Source organism: Taudactylus pleione, unplaced genomic scaffold (assembly GCF_031769625.1).
Source record: "Taudactylus pleione unplaced genomic scaffold, aTauple2 ptg000156l, whole genome shotgun sequence".
Lineage (NCBI taxonomy): Eukaryota > Metazoa > Chordata > Amphibia > Anura > Myobatrachidae > Taudactylus > Taudactylus pleione.
The window spans coordinates 9,250,426-9,272,500 of record NW_028284558.1 but is presented as its reverse complement, the minus strand read 5'-3'; the positions used below and the strand labels follow the sequence as shown (position 1 = coordinate 9,272,500).

The 22,075-nt window shown below is 41.0% G+C and overlaps 1 protein-coding gene across 8 annotated transcripts in view; it reads left to right on the top strand.

Moving 5' to 3' along the window:
• The window catches only part of LOC148521634 (sodium channel protein type 2 subunit alpha-like), a 147,935-nt gene that overhangs the window by 42,702 nt on the left and 83,158 nt on the right, over nt 1–22,075 (top strand). For 2 of the 8 annotated variants that reach the window (XM_088474844.1, XM_088474845.1), the window contains exons 7-13: nt 1,269–1,332; nt 8,679–8,820; nt 10,275–10,481; nt 11,215–11,508; nt 13,059–13,268; nt 17,950–18,085; nt 18,421–18,659. In XM_088474844.1, coding sequence (XP_088330970.1) covers nt 1,269–1,332; nt 8,679–8,820; nt 10,275–10,481; nt 11,215–11,508; nt 13,059–13,268; nt 17,950–18,085; nt 18,421–18,659 — 1,292 coding nt within the window. Of the gene's footprint in view, nt 1–1,203; nt 1,333–8,678; nt 8,821–10,274; nt 10,482–11,214; nt 11,509–13,058; nt 13,440–17,949; nt 18,086–18,420; nt 18,660–22,075 lie in introns of all 8 variants that reach the window. The other 6 variants (XM_088474840.1, XM_088474841.1, XM_088474838.1 and 3 more) reach the window with 4 other exon arrangements.

Genomic DNA, 22,075 nt, shown 5'->3' with positions numbered 1-22,075 from the left:
ATCTGTATCAGAATTGAAAATATGATGAAAATTCCCTCACAGCCCTTGCAATCAGTTAGAGATACAGGGTACGGAAGATTGCACAGTATTCTACAATCATTGGTGCATAAGAGTCTTTCAAAGATGTTGTGACTATATTAGCATGAACAGAGGATCTGATTGCATGGCTATATTAGTACCCCACCAATCACGTGCTGTCAGTCCTCTGAAAAATTACTGTCAGAAGTACTCAGAAGTAATTACAGATGGACAATCCCATATCTTTGTCTATCAATTTTATTGTAAATCTCAAAATATTTATTTACATTTTTTTTTCTTCAATTTAAAAATAACTGGAAAAATTTAATGGGACAGTGTACTCCTAAGTGTAAATTATATGCATATTACAAGTCCTGTAGGCTGTTAGCATATGAAAGCATAAAAATGTAGACTGAGGGCAATATTTACTAAGCAGTGTGTTCTGTATCCTGGCGGTTTGGTGGCGGTATTGCTATCTGCAGATTTACTAAGGCTAAAACCGCTGCTTGACCGACATCAAAACACAGTGTAGAATAAAATAGATTACGGCTAGTGCTTAGTAAGTTTTGCCCTGAGTGTTATCAGAGGAAACATTCATTGTCATTCCCAGTAGGTCAGGGCCGGCTCTAGGGGTGTTCGACCAGTGCGGTCAAACAGGGGCGCCACCCATAGAGGGCGCACCCCTCCCCACATCCCGATTTCAGCAGGACATTACTGTCCCGCTGTTCCACCCGTGGGCCGAAGTGGCTCGCGGGTGGTCAAATTGGGAGGTTGGGGACCCCCACCGACGCAGCTGTGCGGTGGTGCCATACTCCGGAGTCTGAATGGATGCTGCACGCATGCGGGCGGCATCCATTCAGTGACGGGAGGGGGCTGGGGGAAGCCCAGCTAGTAAGGCTCCCCCCCCCCAAGCCTGACGTATCCTCCAAATAACGTCACATAGGAGGCGTGGCCTATGGTAATTAGGCCACGCCCCCATTTCCGGCTGCACGCGATGTAGGGGCGCACTATAAAGAGCCGTTACAAGGTGCTCCGACCCCTGGAGCCGGCCCTGGAGTAGGTATATGCATTCCTTGTAATGCATACATTTTCCAAATAATAACTGATGTGCTTACATCAGAACTCATCAACTGTAAGCAATGACATCAGAACTCACTGTTTATAAATATATTGTATGTTGATGAGTTCTGTACTGTATAGTGTAATAATTAAATCTGCTTATTCTACTATGCATTTATCTATCCCTACAGCTCACTTATACAGGTTGGAAGGTCAGAGGGACTTTTTGCTGTGCGGTAACTCTTCAGATTCAGGGTAAGGATTTTTCCCAACTGTTATTTTCAGAGTAAACAATTTTTATTATTATTACTAATAAAGGTCTACTCCCCCCCATCTGCCCTGCCCGCTGTTTTCATTGCTACACCCCGACACTGACTATTGCTCGCCCAGTCCCTCACTCTACTCCATCCTGCTCCCCTGTGCTCTCCGCTCTGTCCCCCCCCCACCCCCAATCAACTCCATCACATCCACCAAACCCACCCCCCCCCTGTTCTGCTATATACTCTGTTGCAGGGGTGCTCTTATAAAACATAAATATTAAGCATTACTTTTATTTGTTAAATATAATGAAAAATAGAGCACTAAAAAATCCACATTGGGAACATATAAACAACAGGCAAAGGCAAAAATTCACTTCATCATGAATAAGGCAACCACTAGGACATATAAACATAATTCCCATAATATTATGGTGCTTTAAATCTGTGCGGTCTGGTGTATGCACTATGCACATATAATAAAGTGTAGTGAATTTATAACTATATAATCTTGTACCGCAGCCCACAAGGCAAAAAATACATAAACAATTGTTACAGTGTGATGGTAATTATTGTTGTGCAAAAATATTTTAATATTATTTTAAAAAGTTGGTAAATATGTAGACACTTCATTATAGTATGCCCACTAGCTGCATCGACCAGAGACAGACATCAATGAAAGTGAAGCTTATACGTATTTTCACTAACAACTGTTCATATAACTGAGGTATGAGGAACTACTGACTCATGAATAAGTGATATTCCCATAACGTTAGTGTTTGTTCCCTCTTTAGCGTATACAAATTGAACAGTATATACTTAATATTTCTGTAATTTCTGATAGTATGTTTTAGGCATTGGTAATTTTTTATTTATTTATATTTTTATTGAAAACAGGTTACTGCTGTGTTTTTTAGTAGACTAATAAGGTTGATAATCATTTTGTTGACAATTAGTTTATGAAAAGACACAGCACCATTCATTCTGTTTGTGTGCGAGAAGGTGTACAGATCACATCACACTGGCATGCCGCGCCATGTTACAGTGGCCATAGGGGCATGCCCAGCAATTCCAAAGTGTTTGGTTCTCCCAACCCCCTTCCCCTCCCTTTAAAAGATCCTTTAAATGCTTAGAGCTTCTGATGCAGGTGTGCATGGCATATGTTAGTCCTGATTGGCACAGAATGGGAGGACAGTCCTATTGTATTGGTAGTCTGCAAGCCACAGGCCTCCTGACTCTCTCTGTTTAATACATTTTCAACCGTTACATTTAGAGAAGATACTATTTTTAATTAGCGAGAACTCAAACACTGGCAGTTTTTACAATTTTGGGCATTCTTATCAAAAATAATTGTATCCAATATTAAAGTTTACATTAAACGTCCATGATCCAGCCAAAGTAGCAGAATGGTGCTGGTGCTGTCTGCAGCTATCAACACAAAAAAGTTAAAAGTGCTCAGTTTCAAACAAACATGAGTAACTGATTTTTGAGAATCTTTGTTGGTTTCCAGACATTGGTCCCCTCCTGCTTGTTGGAGAAGGTTTATTGTAACTCTATTCTCCAAAATACAGTTCTATAATATGTACCAATCACCTACACACAATAAAATATGTGAGAATTACCTGACCCGCTAACCCAGTGGTTCCCAAATTGGGTGTTGTGGCACCCTGGGGTGACATGGGGCATTTGCAAGGGTGCCACAGGATGGTGGTCCAGGACCAAACCAAATTATTTTTGGTTAATGTGATTGGCAGAACCAGAGCTGGAGACTGACAATCATAAAATATGTGAGCAAACAGAATCATAACCCTGTCCACCACCACATGACTCAGTTTTGCAGAATTTCTCAAGTGGAAACTTTTGGCTTAGGGGTGCCATGAAAGAAATGCTTATTTGGAAACAACCAATACAATACAATGTGCTAACCAATACAAGCTAAGAAGAATTAGAAACTCAGATCAAGGTTAAATTAATTGTATTTTACTGATATCTGAACAAAATTGGGTCCTTAATATACCAATTTTAGCCTATACACCTTTTGACTTAAGTTATTCTATTACATGAGAATAAGTGTACTGGTAAATAGCCTAAACACTAAGAGGTCAATTTAATTGTTTTGCGCATCCAAAAGTAACGGGCACTTGGCGAAGCTATACAATTAGTGTTCCGGAGGGCACGAGTGTCTTGGGTGCCCATTACTTTTCGCGCTAACCTCGCCCAAATGCACCGGGCTTAGTAATGTAAATTGGCTAAACCCATCTAAATTAATGGGTGACATGCCAAAATGGCATTTTTGTTCATCCCCTTGGGCGGGATGCACCAATGTCAGAAATGCTTCCAAATCACTGAAAATTTAATTTTCGGGGGGTTTGACCGCTTTCCTCATATGCACCAAGCCCCAGAATGCCATACATTCCGGGGATTGGATGCGGGGGGCAATGCCATCTTCAGATGGCATTGCCCAATAGAAATGGATCCCTCCCAGCACCCCGCGCAGCACATGTTCAGAAGGATGCCAGAGAGACTTCTGGGTCATAGTGGGATTTTTACACTATGAGGTCAATTTATATAGGTGTGAGTTGGGGCCTGAGAGTGTTCTCATGGCAAACTTGCGCTGTGAATTGCAATTCGATTCCAAACTCGCATTGCGTTTTCTGAGGAATTTTGTGTTTTTTTTGTGTGAACTCCCCTGAGCAGATGAAACTTAAGAAATTTTTATTTTAAGGTAAAATGTCAAATTCTCTAGTATACCCTTCCCAATGAATAATCATGCACTTGGAGGACATCTATATATTCATTCTATAAGGTTTTTTATTGTGAGACCTATTTTGAGAGAACGGCTGAATGTAAAAATATGGTTGCGGTATCAAAATAAAGGTCTTACCATGTAGATATGCCAGTCAAAGAGAAAAATTACATTGGGGCAATGGTTCAGGCATGGCAGAGCGACAAAGTTCCCATATAAAGTAGTGTGTTATAATGAGCACATTCCCACTAACATGATTGGACACACTAGATCACATGACTGTGCATTATTTCCCAATGGCCACACGCTAACCAGCATAACCACTCACCGGACCTACTTCCAAATGTCACATGACCAGCTGTAAACGAATCAAACTGTAAACAACAGCAACACTCATACAGACACTACTCACAGGAAAGTTGCACATCCCTGTCTCACTGACAGCAGCACATCCCTGCTTCACTGACAGCGGCCCATCCCTGCCTCACTGACAGTGGCACATCCCTGCCTCACTGACAGAAGCACATCCCTGCCTCACTGACAACAGCACATCCCTGTCTCACTGACAGAAGCACATCCCTGCCTCACTGACAGCAGCACACCCCTGCCTCACTGACAGCAGCACACCCCTGCCTAGCTGACAACAGCACATCCTTGTCATAGTCTGTTGCATACTTACCCATAACAAAATGTCTTCACCGCAGCAAAAAAAATAAAGAAAACAAAAGACTTACTGGATGGCCAGAGCAATCAATTGAGAGAATGAAGAGTATTCGCAATGTGAGTCTCATTCCAACAATATTTACAACCAAATCAAGAGGCGCAGACTATCCAGCCCTCAACCATAAACATATAGACAGACAACCGAAATGGATGCATTGATGGCAAACCTTGAAATTCTCGATTTGCGCAGGGCTTAAACATCCCCCATCTTGAACATCAATGAGTCATTGAACCAATTGGGACATTACTACTCTGAGCACTTTGCTGATTTCGTTTTGCCTGATAACTCAGATGAAGAAGAAGCAGAAGTGACTCATCTCTTGATGCCAGCTATAAGAACACTTAAACCACACCTTCGCTGCTCAATGAATCCTGATTTTTTTTTTTGTGGGTTATTACGTTCTAGGCCCTCTGTCCTTTGAATGTGAGTTCGGCAGAGCTTTACATTTCGAATGCGAAAAGGTTGGCCCAAAGACAAACTCACACTTTAGTAACTGTTTCTGATAAGACAGTTCTCCTGTCACCGACTCTTTCTCACCCATTACTTGAACATTTTCTGAAGAAAGATAGCAACTTGACGAGAGCCATTTCTTAGTCAACATCAGGAAATACAACAGCGTGCTGTCATTAGCTTCTTTTATTGCAAATGAAGCTTTCTTACCTGTAGGACGTGGCCCATATACTTTCAAGATCAATGGCCAGCTCCATTACAAATTTGGGCCTTTGCATCCCCAGAATGTTTCTGAGCGATCTTATGCGCAACTTTACATTATCGACACTGCTGAAGCAACTGAAAATGAGGATTGGATGGAACTCAGCCTGCTATCCTAATCTAATAGCAAAACTGCATGAAATGATGCTCGAGGTCAACCCTTTAGTCCACAAGTACAAGTTGATGGCATAAGTTTAGAAGGCAGAGAACGAACTGGCACTTATTGAAGGCAGGGAGCCATATGAAGTTCGAATGTTTTTGACACCTGTGACCAAAGCAAGAACCGTTTCAATTTGCTTTCAGCAGATGAAATCACTGCCCTTTTCACGGCCAAAGATGGTGATCACCCAGGAAACTACAACTTGAAGGTCTATCCTAAGGGATCTTAGCCTGAATACCTAGAAAATATCAACTCCCTGCATCAACTCACTGACCCGATGCTATACCCTTTACTGTTTCTTTACGGAGACGGGATAAGAATAGGCCGCATAAAAAGACAGACCAATGGCAATTTCATAAAAATGACTCGATTGCAGTATGTGGCTTATAGAATGGCTATCTGGAAAGAATTTTCTGTTTTACACAACTCCGGCAAGTTGTGGCTACAGTACTTAGTCGATCAGTACATACAAGTTGAAGGTGAGTGTCTCATGTACAATGGGACAGAGCTTGAGCAAAAGAAACACAGAGTTGAGACATTCGCTAGTCTAAGAGACTACCTATTCAACGAGGCAGCCGAGCGTGGGGTAGAACCTGGGAAAATCATCATCTTATTTTCTTCCTTTCAAGGTTCACCCAGAAACATAAACATGCATTAACAAGATGGTATGGCTTTAGTCAGAGCCTTCAGCAAACCATCGCTGTTCATCACATTCACATGTAATAGAAAATGGATAACTGAGAATCTTAGATATGTAACTCAATCCAACTTCAGACCTGAACTTATTGTTCGAGTATTCAAAGCAAAACTTGATGGGCTCATTTCTGATTTGACCAAAAAATAAGTCTTTGGAAAGATGATCTTTTATCTATATGTCATCGAATTCCAGAACGAGGACTGCCTCATTGCCACATGCTTCTCACCCTGGCAGAAGAAGATGCGATACGTGAGATTGAACACAGTGATAAAGTCATCTCAGCAGAACTTCCACCATCTGACAGGACTGTTCTGTTCGAAGTTATGAAGTCTTGCAAGATCCACGGCCCTTGCGGAAAATGGCAAATGTACGAAGAATTTTCCGAAACCTTACACAGCTGTGACAAAGGAAAACTGCAACGGTTATCCCATCTACAAGCAAAGAAACAATGGCAGAACCTTTATAATCAAAGTTGATGGTCACTTTCTCAAAATAACAAATGAGTGGGTGGTAACCTATAACCCGTACTTGTCTGAGAAATTCCAGGCTCATAACAACGTAGAAGTATGTTCAACAGTTTAAGCAGTAAAGTACCTATTCATATATATCTACAACGGTTACGATAGTACAAATGTCAAGATGGTGAATGTTGTCCCAGATAGACAAGCTGATTATGATGAGATTTGACGATGTTGATGATTTGTCAACATGCGCTACATTAGTGCACCTGGGGCACGTTGGAGGTTACTTGGGTTCCAAATGCAATCAAAATCGCATACTGTCCAGAAGTAGCTATTCATCTGCCAGGACATCGCAATGTCTACATCCTAGAGGACACGGACATTGCTGACTTGGTCTGACAAGAACATGCCAAGACAAATTTGACAGCATTTTTCAAACTCAATCGCAATGTCCCCAAAGCCAGATCAATTTTGTACCAGGACATCCCGAAAGAGGATTTATTTGACAACAAATGTTGGAAATGAAGGCAAAGGAAACGTTTAGTTATCAGCCGTGTCTACACATGAGGAAACCTTCGCACTTCGTCTTCTTTTGATCAGTGTCCCTGTGCCAACATCTTTTGATGACCTGAAGACCTTTAATGGAACAGTCTACAAAACTTTCGAGCAAGCTGCTATTGCACAGAATCTTTTCAAATCTGACACACAATATGCAATTGCACTCGAAGAAGCTTCCTCTCAACAGATGCCCAAACAGGGTAGAACAATGTTTGCTTACCTTTTGCTTTTTGTGGACTAAAAGACACTATGGCACTTTTCTTGAAATTCGAGATAACTTTAACTGAAGACTTCCATAGAACTCACTCACTAGAGATTAGTTGCAACTAGGTGCTATTTGAAATTGGTACAATACTTTTGTCACATTCATTGAGCCTCGGAGATTTAGGTCTGCCACAAGTCTCACTAGAAGCCATGCCACAAACTGTATTTGAAGCAGAAACCGGACAAGTGATTGCTGCCACTATGATTCCCAAACTTAATTCAGAGACAAAAGAGATCTTTGATTGTATAGTGGCATGTGTCACTTCCCAAAAAAACAGGTACGAATTTTAATTTCTGATGCCAGGGGCTGTGGAAAGATTTTTTTATATCAAGCATTGTTACATTTCTTTCATGGCAAAGGCATGAAATGTTCCGGTATAGCATGTACAGGCATTGCAGCAGTGCTCCTCCTAGGAGGACGTACAAACCACAGCATCTTCAAATTTCCGATTCCTTTGTTCAAGAATTCAGTTAGTTCTATCAAGCTGAGTTTGAAAGCTGAAAAAGAAATAAAATAGACAAGGGTCTACATTTTTGATGAAGCTTCCATGATCCCTGCTAATATTGCATTGACGTGCCTTGCTTGTTTATTCCACATCACTTTTGCCACTTTTTGGGGCTCCAGGATGAATTCCCCATTTTTTCATGCACTCCTCCCAGGTCACTTTTTGTAGAAATGTCACGCAGCCTCATCGCAAATCCTGCAAATTTCTAATTGAAATCTCGTATTTAAAGTGCTGTAATTTAATTGACTCCTATTTTATTCATCATTTAGTTGTTTCACTAATGTTTTAAATTCATGCAGAGACAAAGCAATTTTAAATTAAAAACAATTTAATTAAAACATGAAATACAAACAGTGCACCAGAGTATTACAGATTATTTTTCTTCATCTCTTTGGCATTCTATGTGCTTAATTTCTATTAAGCGTCATTACATCTGATTCATTTTGATGGTGCTAAGATATATTATTTCTTGCTGTAGACTTATTATGTGTCTATTATTTATCATTGTTATATTTAGTCAATGCCCGGAAGGATATATGTGTATAAAAATTGGAAGAAACCCCAATTATGGTTACACAAGTTTTGATTCATTCAGCTGGGCGTTCTTATCCTTATTTCGGCTGATGACCCAAGACTACTGGGAAAATTTGTACCAACTGGTGGGTATATTAGTGTTCTGATTTGTTGTGCGTCTTTACCATTTGTACAATATAACATATGCAAAGACAATCATAAGTTGACCTACAGTATCAAACTGTAACTAGCACCTTAAAAGTTTGGTTATCGTTGGCCACAGTAGTGTCACTAACCTCGATTACATCCGGTGTGGTGGTCTTTCTGGGGCTATATTCTTGCGCGCCGTAGGCGGAAGGGGGTGTGGCTTTGTCCAGTGAAGCCACATCCACTTATGTTTGACAATCTTGGGGATGCATCACGCCCCCCGTCCTCTGCAGTCAATGGGCAGGGGAGAGGCTAGGGGCTTTGTACTGCTCCGCTGAGCAAGCCCGGCTCAGTGCAGCAGCAGCTGCTGGAAAGCGAACAGCCTCTCCCCTGCCTCTCACGAGTGTGGCTGCTCAGTGACACCATCCAAGGGGGTGATACCAAAATAGCAGAGCAGCTCTGCTATTTTGGTGTCACCCCCTCGGATGGTGTCACCCGGTGTGGCTCGCGCCCCCCTTGTGATGCCAATGGTGGGCCAACTAGCAATTTTAGACTTATCTATAAAATAGATTTTAAACCGAATAGGGAATAGGAACACTTTGCTTTAAACTGGGACCTCTGTACAGCACAAGAGCATGAGTATGCAATTGCATCATTATAGCCCCACCCCTCATTATACAGTGCTGAGATTACCAGAATTGTGGAGCGGGAGGCAGAGCCACAATGAAGCGAAGTGGCCATGAGAGCTTTCAGGAGACTCCAGGCCATATCAGTAGGGTAGGCAAGTATGATTCAGTGATTGCAATTGCTTACATTTTATTGCAGTCCGCAGCATGGCTGACAGCAGTGTGAAAAGGCAGTGGGTTTGTGTTACCTACTCTCAGTGGAGGCAGCCACTTTGTGGGTTTCTTGACAATGCACCCTAATTCACTAGGAACTGACAGACTGAGCCCTCAGAATGGCTGTCTCCACTGTCTGTAGGTGACAAGAAAACATTAAAGATTATGCAGTACTATTTGCTTTTATACAAACATGTGTGTCTAGTCTAATGAGTAATTCTCAGGAACCCAGACCTTTCTACAATTTGTATACATTTGTGTGTATATGCACCATACCTTGTAAACCATTATTGTATAGCATTATTACAGAATATACTGGCAATGAATGAATAAAAATATTCTAATGCACTTATTTTGTTAATATGCTATTATTTTATATGAATTACATATGGATATGGAGAAAAAATTAAAAAACAAACAAGTTACATAAGGAGTGGTTTTTGTAGGACTGACTTAGGCAACTGGTGACTTTTGTGACATGCAGGTATTAGTAGTTCAGTAACAACCATGGATCCCTAGATTGAATAGCTTTATGTTAGGATCACTGCAGAGAGACTGTCATAGGGAATGACCATGTACTCTTACCATACTGAATTACGCACTTTTTGCTACAGACCCTCCGAGCTGCTGGTAAAACCTACATGATCTTCTTCGTTCTGGTGATCTTCTTGGGCTCCTTCTATTTGGTGAATTTGATCCTTGCTGTGGTCGCCATGGCTTATGAAGAACAGAATCAGGCAACTTTAGAAGAGGCCGAGCAGAAAGAGGCTGAATTTCAGCAAATGCTAGAGCAACTTAAAAAACAGCAAGAAGAAGCTCAGGTATAGTCCTCTATATCCATTTGTATGTTAGATATAAATAAAGAAGTACAGGTTGAGTCTCCCATATCCAAATATTCCAAAATACCTAATATTCCGAAATACAGATTTTTTTTGGCATGACTGAGATAATGAAAGCTTTGATTGTTGATGGTTCAATGTACACAAACTTTGTCTAAGGCACAAATTATTAAAAATAATGTATAAAATGACCTACAAGCTGTGTGTATAGGATGTATATGAAACATTAATGAATTTAATTTCTGTACACAAACTTTGTTTGTGCCACAAAATTATTGAAAATATTATCTACAATTACCTGCAGGCTGTGTGTATAAGGTGTATATAACACATAAATGCATCCTGTGTGGATATTTGGGTCCCATTCCCAAGATATTTCATTATTAAATGCAAATATTCCAAAATACGGAATATTCCAATATCCAAAATACCCCTGGTCCCAAGCAATTTGGATATGGGAGTCTCAACCTGTATAATGCAAAGACCCAAAAATATTAACATGTGTTGCCTCCAGGACTATTTTTTTTTGTATAATTACCAGAACCTGTCACTAGCGAGAGAGCAGTAAAGATCATTGCCGTCGTAAACATGAAATTCAGAGTTCTAGTAAAACAAAAAAAGACATAAAGTCATAAAATTTCAGTGAGCCATAGACACCATATGCACCATAATAATGTATAGACTGTATTTAATTCTTTCTATGCATTTCTATCAGGCCTCAGCTGCTGCAGCACTCAACTTGTCAAGAGAATACAGCGAAGATGGCGGCTTTGGGCCACTTTCTGAGAGCTCATCAGAAGCCTCCAAGCTTAGTTCCAAAAGTGCCAAAGACAGAAGGAACCGGAAAAAGAAAAGAAGACAGAAGGAGTTAGGAGAGGATGATGAGAAAGGGGATGATGAGAAGTTTCCAAAGTCTGAATCCGAAACAAGTATCAAAAGGAAAGGCTTCCGTTTCTCTATTGAAGGAAATCGCCTGACTTATGAAAACAAGTTTTCTTCTCCACACCAGGTATTGTTCATATAAGCAGCCTGCAGTTCCAGCTCTATATGTATAGCCTGTAGTTCCAGCTCTGTGCACCAGTCTATAAGACGGGTAACAAGTGGGGCAAGAAGGGAACTTTATTTTTTTTCAGGTGATAGCTCATATGGAAAGAGAAATAGGGCGTCCCTCATGTGATCATAGACGGCTTCTAGTCAGAGGTCTATGTTTACTATCAGGGTTGACTCAAAACAAAGGCTACTGAGGCAAATGCATTAGATCAAAAAGTGTTATGGACCCAATTATTATAACAATCTAATAAAAAGATTATATCCCAAGTTGTTATCACATCACATCTATGTTATTTACAGTTTTATACCACCTACCATACAAGTGTGATGTGATAGCTATTCAAGAACCTACCTGGGTCTGTCTATACCATAATTAAAAGTTAATAGTTAATATCTTTTATTTACATTTTACGGTCTTCTAATCCATGGCTCTTTCACACTTGTTTACCAGAACTACTGATATACAGTGATATGGGAAAGGGCAGGGGTGATGGAAGTGGTAATTACAGTAGAGCCGACATCACAGTAAGACTCAGAAGTGTAAATAATCATATATGGGGGTTTCATGTGTTCCAGTCCCCATTGGAGACTAGTTTTTCCCTATCGAAAAAGTTTTACTTGCAATGTTTATAGTCCAAGAATTCAGACTCTTTGGGCAGATTTACCAAAATTAAAAGTGGTGCTGTCGTCCATAACAACCAATCAGATTCTAGCTACAGCAGTGGTTCCCTAAACTGTGGGGCTGTTATCGGGATGCCAGGGTGGCCGGTGGCCTAAAGAGGTCGGCCAGTGTATTTTTTTTTAAGTAAAATATTTTTTTTTGCACGGGTGGGAGAAGGGTTCGCGGCGCGTAGTAGAGCGGTGCGGCAGGGTGGGGGGGTTACAATGAGTGGGAGGAGAACTGTCATTGTAAAGCAACAGGCAGTGAATCCTGAGGCTGCCTGATGCTGAATGGGGTACTGCAACGCAGTGCTTTTTGGGAGATGAGACAGGAAGTGCCTGATCTTATCTGAGGAGCGATGCTGTAGAACAGCGCTGGCGATCACAAAGGTAAGTGGGGGGGCATGGAGAGGGGTAAAGGGAGAGACACGGAGGGGGCAAATGGAGAGACATGGTGGGGGCAAATGGTGATACATGGAGGAGAGAGACGGTGTGGGAGATGGGTAAGAATAGCACAGTTTTTCTCTTTTTTACATACTTATGTTATTTTGACCTACTTAAAAAACGGGACTGATTGGTAATTATTTTGGTTTAGGGGTGCCTTGAAAAAATTGTGGAGACCCTAAGGGAGCTTCGAACTAAGAAAGTCTGGGAACCACTGAGCTAGAGTATCATTTCTCTATTGCATTCTAAAAAATTATAAACATAATCTGATTGGTTGTTATGGGCAACACCGACAATTTTCTGTTTTAGAAGCTTTAGTAAATCTTCCCATTTAAGTTCATATTAATTCTGTATTTGAGGCAATGAGAACATTATTTAATTTGCTCTTTTTTTCTTCCATTATAGTCTTTGCTGAGCATTCGTGGATCCCTGTTTTCTCCAAGGCGCAATAGTAGAGCAAGCCTCTTTAGCTTCAGAAACCGTGCAAAAGACATGGGGTCGGAAAATGACTTTGCAGATGATGAAAACAGCACTTTTGAGGACAATGAGAGCAGGAGAGGTTCCTTGTTTGTTCCTCACAGACACAGAGAAAGACGGAACAGTAATATAAGCCAAGCCAGTAAGTCGTCCAAGACCATGCAGGTGCTACCAGCAAATGGCAAGATGCACAGCACGGTGGATTGCAACGGTGTTGTCTCTCTGCTTGGTGGTCCATCCGTCCCGACATCGCCTGTTGGACTACTTCTGCCAGAGGTGATAATAGATAACCCAACTTCTGATGACAATGTAAGGAAGTTTTAAGTAGACTAGACATGGTGGTGCCTTCATGGTACACATTTTATTTCTCCCAAACTGGATCCAGTGGTAATATGTACTGGTTGCTAGACAGAGGCATTTGTTTCATAAGCAGATTGCTTTAACCAAGTTCCCAGTCAAAACAATATGTCTACTTTGCATGACCTCCTCACCCCATAACGGTCATTATATCCTCTTATATGTATCCATCTGGCAAATCCATTTTTAATAGTCATTATGAAAGTAGGGTCCAAATGGGTTGAAGAGAAGGATACATATTATTTTGACTGGAGAACCCCTTTAAATCCTAACAGGCACCTGAATAACAGAATTCTAGATAGGAAGTAAAAGGTGCAATTTTGTAACAGTAACTTCCCTTCTATTCCCATCATGGCACTTCCACAAAGATGGTCTTCTCCACTTAACACTCTTTGGGTAGATTCAGTTCCCTGCAATAGCTACAAAGTGCCTTTTAGAAGGTTCGGGTGAGGTACCTGGTGGCCAAATTTAGCGATGTTTGTCTACCATAATATGTGGTGATGTGCATGGTTGAACGTTGCGGCAGCACATAATTGAGAATTGACTCTCACCCTGAGTCTGAAGTTGTCCAGTAGAAAAAGTTTTATTAATATAAGACTCATCGCATTTTTATCACATTTCCATGGGGGAGATGCTCTAAGCCTTGGAAAGCGATAAAGTGGAGAGAGATAAAGTACCAACCAATCAGCTCCTGTCATTTTTCAAACACAGCCTGTAAAGTGATTGTTAGGAGCTGATTGGTTGGTACTTTATCACTCTCTCCACTTTATCACCCACCAAAGCTTAGTGCATCTCCCCCAAGAGGATTAAGGTATATTTAACCACATACCTTCAAATGTTGAAGCTTTATATTTATAAGAAGCATGTAAATACTCTGCATATAGTTACTGTCAATGAAATATGTCTCACTTTCCCTTCACTTGATGTTTTGGCTTTTATGGTTTTTAGTTGTGTGTCTGCATTAGTGTGCTGGCAAACATCTTCCAGCCACTTAAATCATTGCTAACAAATCCAAAGATGAGCAAATTACTTATTTTACACTGGTACATTGATACATTTAGAACATTTGAGATGTAATCAGAGCGCATATTTATTTGTCTAATTGGCTATTCGGAGGCGTTCCTACAATCCAAGCAGTGGGATGTTTGAACGCAATCACGACATCATTTAAATGACTAAGTAAGACATTTGGAGGTGTTTCTACAATGGAGGACAGTGGGATGTTATAGCATTCCGGTTCACTTCCTCTAGAATTTGCTCATCTTTACTATTAATCACATTGATTTTCAGTTTACAGAATGGAGCATTTATGATCCCAAGAGCTGCATAACTTATCACTAAGCAGAATTTGACTTATTAAAAAAGAAAACATGAGACAAAATTCTACATTACTAAAGCCCATTGTTTATTGTTTTAGGACCAGATTCAATTACAGGTGTTCTGGGTCTTTAATCATCATTTTGCAGCTTTTAATGTTGTCTACAGGACATATTTGCTGATACTTGAATGGTGTCCCTGGGAGATCCCAGAGGGGGAGGTCCTGGTAGGAGGTATGGGGATCATGGTGTTGGGAAATGCATCTTTGCTGGCTAAAACCCCACCCTCTTCTCTGCAATGCCATGATTTGCTACATTGTGCATTGGAGGGGGTGAGGAGATGATGACAAGATTCACTGCAAATTGCATCATTAAGCCCCCTGATCTGGGTGTCCGATTTACTCTCCCGGAAGTTGGATTCCAGGAGAGTAGACAGGTATGCTGCTGGGGTAGATTTAGAACTCAATATAGCTCTTGAAAATATTGTTACATTTTTATGTAAGACCAAGTAGTTGGCAGGTAGAATAAAAAAATAAATAAAAAAATGACTCACCACAACAACTGTGTGCCTTGAAGGTCCACCCAATGTATATAAAGGTACCACTCGGGAGCCACCTACGCAAGGTAATAGTGTGCCATAATATACAGAACAAGAGGTGCCAAAGTGTAAACACCACCTCAAAGTCCAACTTCCTATACCTTTATTTTCACCCATGTCAATTAAATATTTTCTTCAGTTGTTTCTCCAAATCATAGCCCAGTTTAATATTGTGGCTTAAACAAAGGATAATAGTGGGTTAAAATTTTTGGAGTGAGTCTAAAAATTGTGCTTCTCTGCTGAAGTGTAACCTAGAAATGTACCCAGTCACCCCTGGACCACGACACCAGTTCCAGTCCTGACTTAGGATCCAACTGATGATCTGCCTATTAAAATATAATGCAAGTATTACTTAACCATGTAACACATAAAAACGTGTCTGCAGAGAAATCTCATCCAAACGGAAAATTAAGCAAATGATTAGTTAATGTACTAAATGTTATTGTAGGGACAAGTGTGATCATTTTTTTTTATTATTCTATATTTAAACATATTCTACAAAATAGATAGATAGATAGATAGATAGATAGAAGAATCTTAGAGGGTGATAGAAAACAATGGGCCTGATTCAGACCCACTCGCGAGCGGCTGTCCGCTCGCAAGTGGGTCGATGTTCTGCACTGAGCATGCGCACGACGGAGGGAGCTCCGTCGTGCGCATGCGCCAGACGCGACGAGCGAAGGACTTTCCTTCGCTCGTTGTGTCTGATCAAAGGGGGCGTGCTGTCGATGTTGATTGACAGCACGCCCCCTTTGGTGGGCATGCCGGGGGCGTGCCTCCCTGACGGGGGCGTTCCTAAGGGAACGCCTACCGTCAGAAGCCGGCCCACTGACATCACTAGTGATCCAAAATCACTTCGGGCCTTGCAGTTGAAAAACCTCAACCGCAGGCTTCGGCTCGCAGTTTCGATGGTCGCGATGGTCAAGACCATCGCGGCCATCAAACTGCACGCTCGTATAGGCTGTGGGTGGTGACCCACAGCTATACGAGCGTCCAGGAGGACGCTCCATAGTTATGGAGGACGGCCCTCATTCAGAGCGTGCGCTCTGCTCAGAGCGTACGGCTATGAATGAGGGCCAATGTTCATTATGCTTTGTAATGTCAGTCCTTTTTAATTTGGAATGTTAGTCCATATCACCAGTACACTTTCACATTTTCTTAAGACCATCAATTAGTTCCGAAAAATATGAGTCTGGGATTCCATAATCTGTAATTATACCACTCACCAGAACAAATACGTTTCGTCCCCTTGGAGACTTTGGAGAAATCAATAGAATCGCAAATATTTCATGTGCAGTACAAAGATCTTGAATGCAAAAAAAGGCCTCACAATTCAGTGTAGGTTAGATCCTTTGTGTAGGTCTTAGCTTATATCCAGTCTAAGTTAAAACTCCACCAGGGGAAGTGTCACAGTCCAACTGCTGCAGACATATGGAACTAATTGATGGTACTAAGAAGAACAAACAACTTCAATCCTTAGGAAAATGTGAAAGTTTATTGGTGATGCAGACTAACATTCCACAATAAAAAGGACTGACATAACAAAGCATAATGAACATTGGTTTCTAGTGCACTCTAAGATTCTTTTATCTATATTGGTTATTGTGGGGTTCGGCTAACAGAGGATCCTTTTAGAGGTACAGCTCCAGTTGGCGTAAGATAAGGGTATTTTCCATTTTCCTTGTATTATATATATAAAACAAATATCATGTGGACAATTCAATAGTTTCTAGATTTAAAGCAGCAATTTTTTAAAAGGCATAACCAACCTGGTTGTGACTTTTAAAAAACTGCCGCCTTAAATCTAGAGGCTAAGGGGCTGATACTGAGTTGGGAGTAAAGCAAAGCATGCAGGGTAAATACTGGCTGCTTCTGACAAATGCTGGAAAGCTTTATTTTTACACTGCAATTTATATATGAGATAGGACATGCCCCTCCCAAATCTAAATCTCTCTGCACATTTTACATCTGTCCCACCTGCAGTACAGCATGGTTTTACCAAGGTGCAAAATGGGAAATGGCCCCTAAATTGGCAAAATGTTGCAGCTATTACTGCTTTACCACAATAACCTGCTTTAGAAAGCCTACAAATCATAGTGCCTAAAAAAATACCTACAGTAGTGTCAGTTGTCTAAATGGGGAATTTTGGGCACCTGTAATACACCCCTAACACATGCTCATCAAGATGGCATGATGCTTCTAGTTCTGTTTGGCTACTCCTTGCTGTATTTTGTCATTTCAGATGGTGCTGAATCTACTTATAAAGTAGACATATATACATGTACAGTATATATGTTGGTGTGCCATTTCAGTTCCTCACCGTAAGCTGTCTTCATGATGTCATAGGCACAGCTCATAACCATTCATAAATCATGTTTGTATTATATGCAGAGTGATTCTATGAAATTATACCTATTTTGGGTAAAAATAGATACAGTATATCTTCATTAAATCCATTATGACAAATTAGCCTATCTAGCCCAAGGTGCAATATATAATGTACATTGTTGTCCCTGTATTGGGTTATTGAGCGATGTCTTAATTTCAGGGAACTACCACAGAGACTGAGATGAGGAAGAGAAAGTCAAGCTGTTATCAGGTATCTATGGATCTGTTAGAAGATCCCACAGTGATGAGGCAAAGAGCCTTGAGTGTTGCCAGTATTTTGACGAACACAATGGAAGGTAAGTTACGTACAGTTTGACTAATGTGCCTTTGTTACTTACACACAGTGGAGGCAGCCATTTTGTGAGCAGAATTAATCTTCATGAGAATGCAGCCAATCGATGATGAAGGATCCAGTGACGTCACTAAGCTATGAATTGGATAAAGCCATCTTCCATGATGATCCAATACTCATGGAAGGTTGCATTCTCATGAATGTTGGTGAAGTCCACAAAACAGCTTATTCCAATGTGTTTAGGCAATAAGTGCACTTTAAACCACATTCACAATTAGTAGTATATTTGCACCCTGTGAAATGAGATTGAGCAATGCCTTGTTTCTGTTTCCTTCTCAGAACTGGAAGAGTCCAGGCAGAAGTGTCCACCTTGTTGGTACAAGTTTGCAAACACATTTTTAATCTGGGATTGTAGTGAATCTTGGCTGAACATAAAGCATGTTGTAAAATTAGTTGTGATGGATCCTTTTGTGGACCTTGCTATTACTATCTGCATTGTTTTAAACACGTTGTTTATGGCTATGGAGCATTACCCAATGACTGATGAATTTAACTACGTTCTCAGCGCTGGTAACCTGGTAAGCAGAAAACGCACTCGGTTGTTGGTATATTGATTGTATTATTCTTACAAAAATATGTTACACTCTCTCCGCACAGGACATAAGACACACACAGAGACATGCAGATGACAAGCACAGTCTTACATAAATCCTGCCTAGTGCCTATGAAGCACACTTTCCTCGATTTTACCTTAGTATTTATAGACAGGTTATACATGCACCCGACCTAAGGCCTCTTTAAAATCTAAAACCCTGTGATTGAGATAAAGGCTTCAGAAAGTATTCAAGCCACATACTGTATGTAGAAATTGATAGTGAGGTCAGCGCTCACAATAAAGGTATAATTACCATTAGCTGCTAATCGAGGAGATATCCCAGGCTCCTTACTATTATGCAAAAATACAAGGGTAGGTATAGGGAATAGGGGGATCGGTGAGGGAGAAGCGCTCTATGGTAATTTTGTTATGTTACTCTAGGTTTGGGTATACAACATGTAATTTGACACTACATATATCTGTGTGGATGCTGTATACAAATTGACCAATAACTTGGATCACTCAAATACAATGTTTATCTTTAATATTTAACTCCTGGTGGGATGTGTTGGCAGGTGCTTATAGATTGATTTCCCGCTGAGTTGCACATATAATCATCGGCTGGTGGGCAATCTATGGGCAGGTATTTGTACAGTCTACAGTCAGTTATGTCAGAATATGTCCATAAATTGGTCTGATGGGTGTTAGGCAAAAACTATAGGCAGGGTCTTCTAGTGGAATTAGATCAATACCGCTTTGTATATGTCGGTGCAACGGATTGGTCCTATTATTGGTTGGTAGCTTTATGTCGTGTCACTGCTCGTGGTACCTCCTAGATATAAAGCAGCAGTATTAGGGTATGGTGGACACAGAATTGCAGCTGGTAAGTAATGTGAATATGTACTTACCCAGGGTGCTGCTGGTCCTGTTCCTCCTATCTGTCTGCTACAATTTATGGTCATATTCTGGCATAACTGACTGTAGACTGTACAAATACCTGCCAATAGATTGCCCACCAGCCGATGATTATATGTGCAACTCAGCGGGAAATCAATCTATAAGCACCTGCCAACAGATCCCACCAGGAGTTAAATATTAAAGATAAACATTGTATTTGAGTGATCCAAGTTATTGGTCAATTTGTATACAGCATCCACACAGATATACTGTATGTAGTGTCAAATTACATGTCACATACCCAAACCTAGAGTAACACAACCGAATTACAATAGAGCGCTTCTCCCTCACTCGATCCCACTATTCCCTATACCTACCCTTGTAGGTACCCATTTTTACATACTGTATGTACAATAACATCATTATTTGTCACTGTCTCAACAGGAGTTGTTGACTTCCATACAACCTTTGCTCATTAAGGGGCCCTCATCCTCAGTGGGCCCGTTACACATGCTAGTTTCCAAATTTTTTTAAGTAACGGGTCCATTCATTATTGGGGGCCCGAAGGGGCCGCCTAGTATTCAGCAAACTCCTAAAATGGAATGTTTTCGGAGTTGCCTGCGGATTCCCAGAGCCCCGTTCCTTCCTATGAGAAAGAGGTCCTGGGTTGTAAAGAAGGAACCCTCCACCGCCTCCCTACTCGCACCCTGCGGCTGTGCGCATGCCTGAATTTAGGTCACGCATGCACAGTCAGCCAGCACGGGAATGGTAAGTTCCAGTGCTACTGAAATAGCTGTGTTAGGGATCATGGGGACAGTTGCTTTTCAGAGCAGATGTCCTCACCAGAGCAATACTGAATTGCTCTAGTAATTAAGTATCCACCGCTGCAATTTGCAGCGAGTTGGATACTTAATCATCGGGGGCTGTCCGAAAAGGCCGTCATACAGTATATTCAATAGGGATAGCTGGATCATGACACTGCAAAACAAATGAAAGCGCCTATATACAGTATAAAACCATAGTTACTCAGTTGCGCTCTAGCGGGTTGATTTATCACACTTAAAGAGGACAAATGGAGAAACTTTCCACAGAAGCCAATCAGCTTACATAGAATTATTGAAGACTACCTCAGTGTGGGGGAATGGCTCTCAGCTAACAGGGAGTTACTACTATATAGCAAGGGGTGTATCTATAATGGGTGCAAGGTGTGCAAACCGTGCACCCATATTTTCCAATACTTACCTCTCTGAGGTCCCGCGCACAAAACGTCGGAAAATGGCTGCCACGGCCATTTTCTCGGTGCTTGCGCATGCAGTGAGGAAATCGCGGGAAAAATGGTGGCTGCCGCTGGCGGTAAGCCAGAGGAGGAGGCCCCAGACGGGGAGTGCACACGGTTCCCTCCTCTCTTAATATGCCCCTGTATATAGTGCAGTGTCTCCCAACCTCGGCTCTTAACACACACTAACAGTCTAGGTTTAAAGGCTATCCATGCTTGAGCACAGATGGTTAAGTCAAAATAACTGAAGTACTAATTAAGTCACCTATGCTCAAGTATGGCTATCCTTAAAACCTCTACGGTTAGTGTGCCTTGAGGACCAAGGTTGGGAAATACTGATGTAGGGTGTGAACATGTGTTATTGCGCAAGGCAGAGGTTCCCAAACTCCGCCATTACAGTCCACGATTTAAAGAAATCCATGCTTGACCTCAGGTACTTAATTAGTGCTTCAGTAAATTTGATTTAACCATCTGGATTCAAGCATGGATATCCTTCTAACCTGGACGGTAATGGCAAATTTTAGAAACCTTTTACACAAGGGGTTCTCAAAAGGGATTAACTGACCCAGGGTCTCTATTTTTCTATTTCTCTTTTTTCAGTTATGCTTTCTGAGAAGGTAATACTTATGTTTCCAAATCTAAAAAAATTGATCTCCATCAATATAGCTGCTAGGTAATTTTGGCAGATTTCTGCTCTTTTCCATTATTGTAGAGATGCAAACACAATTCTGTGAGAGTGCCCTTCTTCGCTGGTTACAGATGGAACAAGAGAACAGAGCAGCTGGGTGGTAGAGAGTGGGTAGACTTTTTTTCCCTGATAATCTGCCCACTAGTAATAATGTTTTAGTCCATCAGAGCAAACTAATATGATAGCTCCCACTCAAATATAGCTCACTAATACAAAATAGGCTGTGCCCATATGTTTTAATGAACATTAACAGAATAATAAAGTGAATATAAACTAATTATGAAAACATATTTTTCAATGAAAGATTTATAATGGTTCTGCATAAATGGTAGCATTGTAGATTGAGAAAGTCATAGTTAGCACTAAGGGCCTGATGCAGCAAGGATCGCTATTCTGCTAATACGCACACTACGCAGTTGCTAATATCAGCGGTGAAATGCAATGTTTGCAATCGCATTGCGATCACAGCCTATCATAAGGACACCCACTTCCCCTTACTCACATCCGTATACTTGGACAACGTAGCGAATTAATCGGT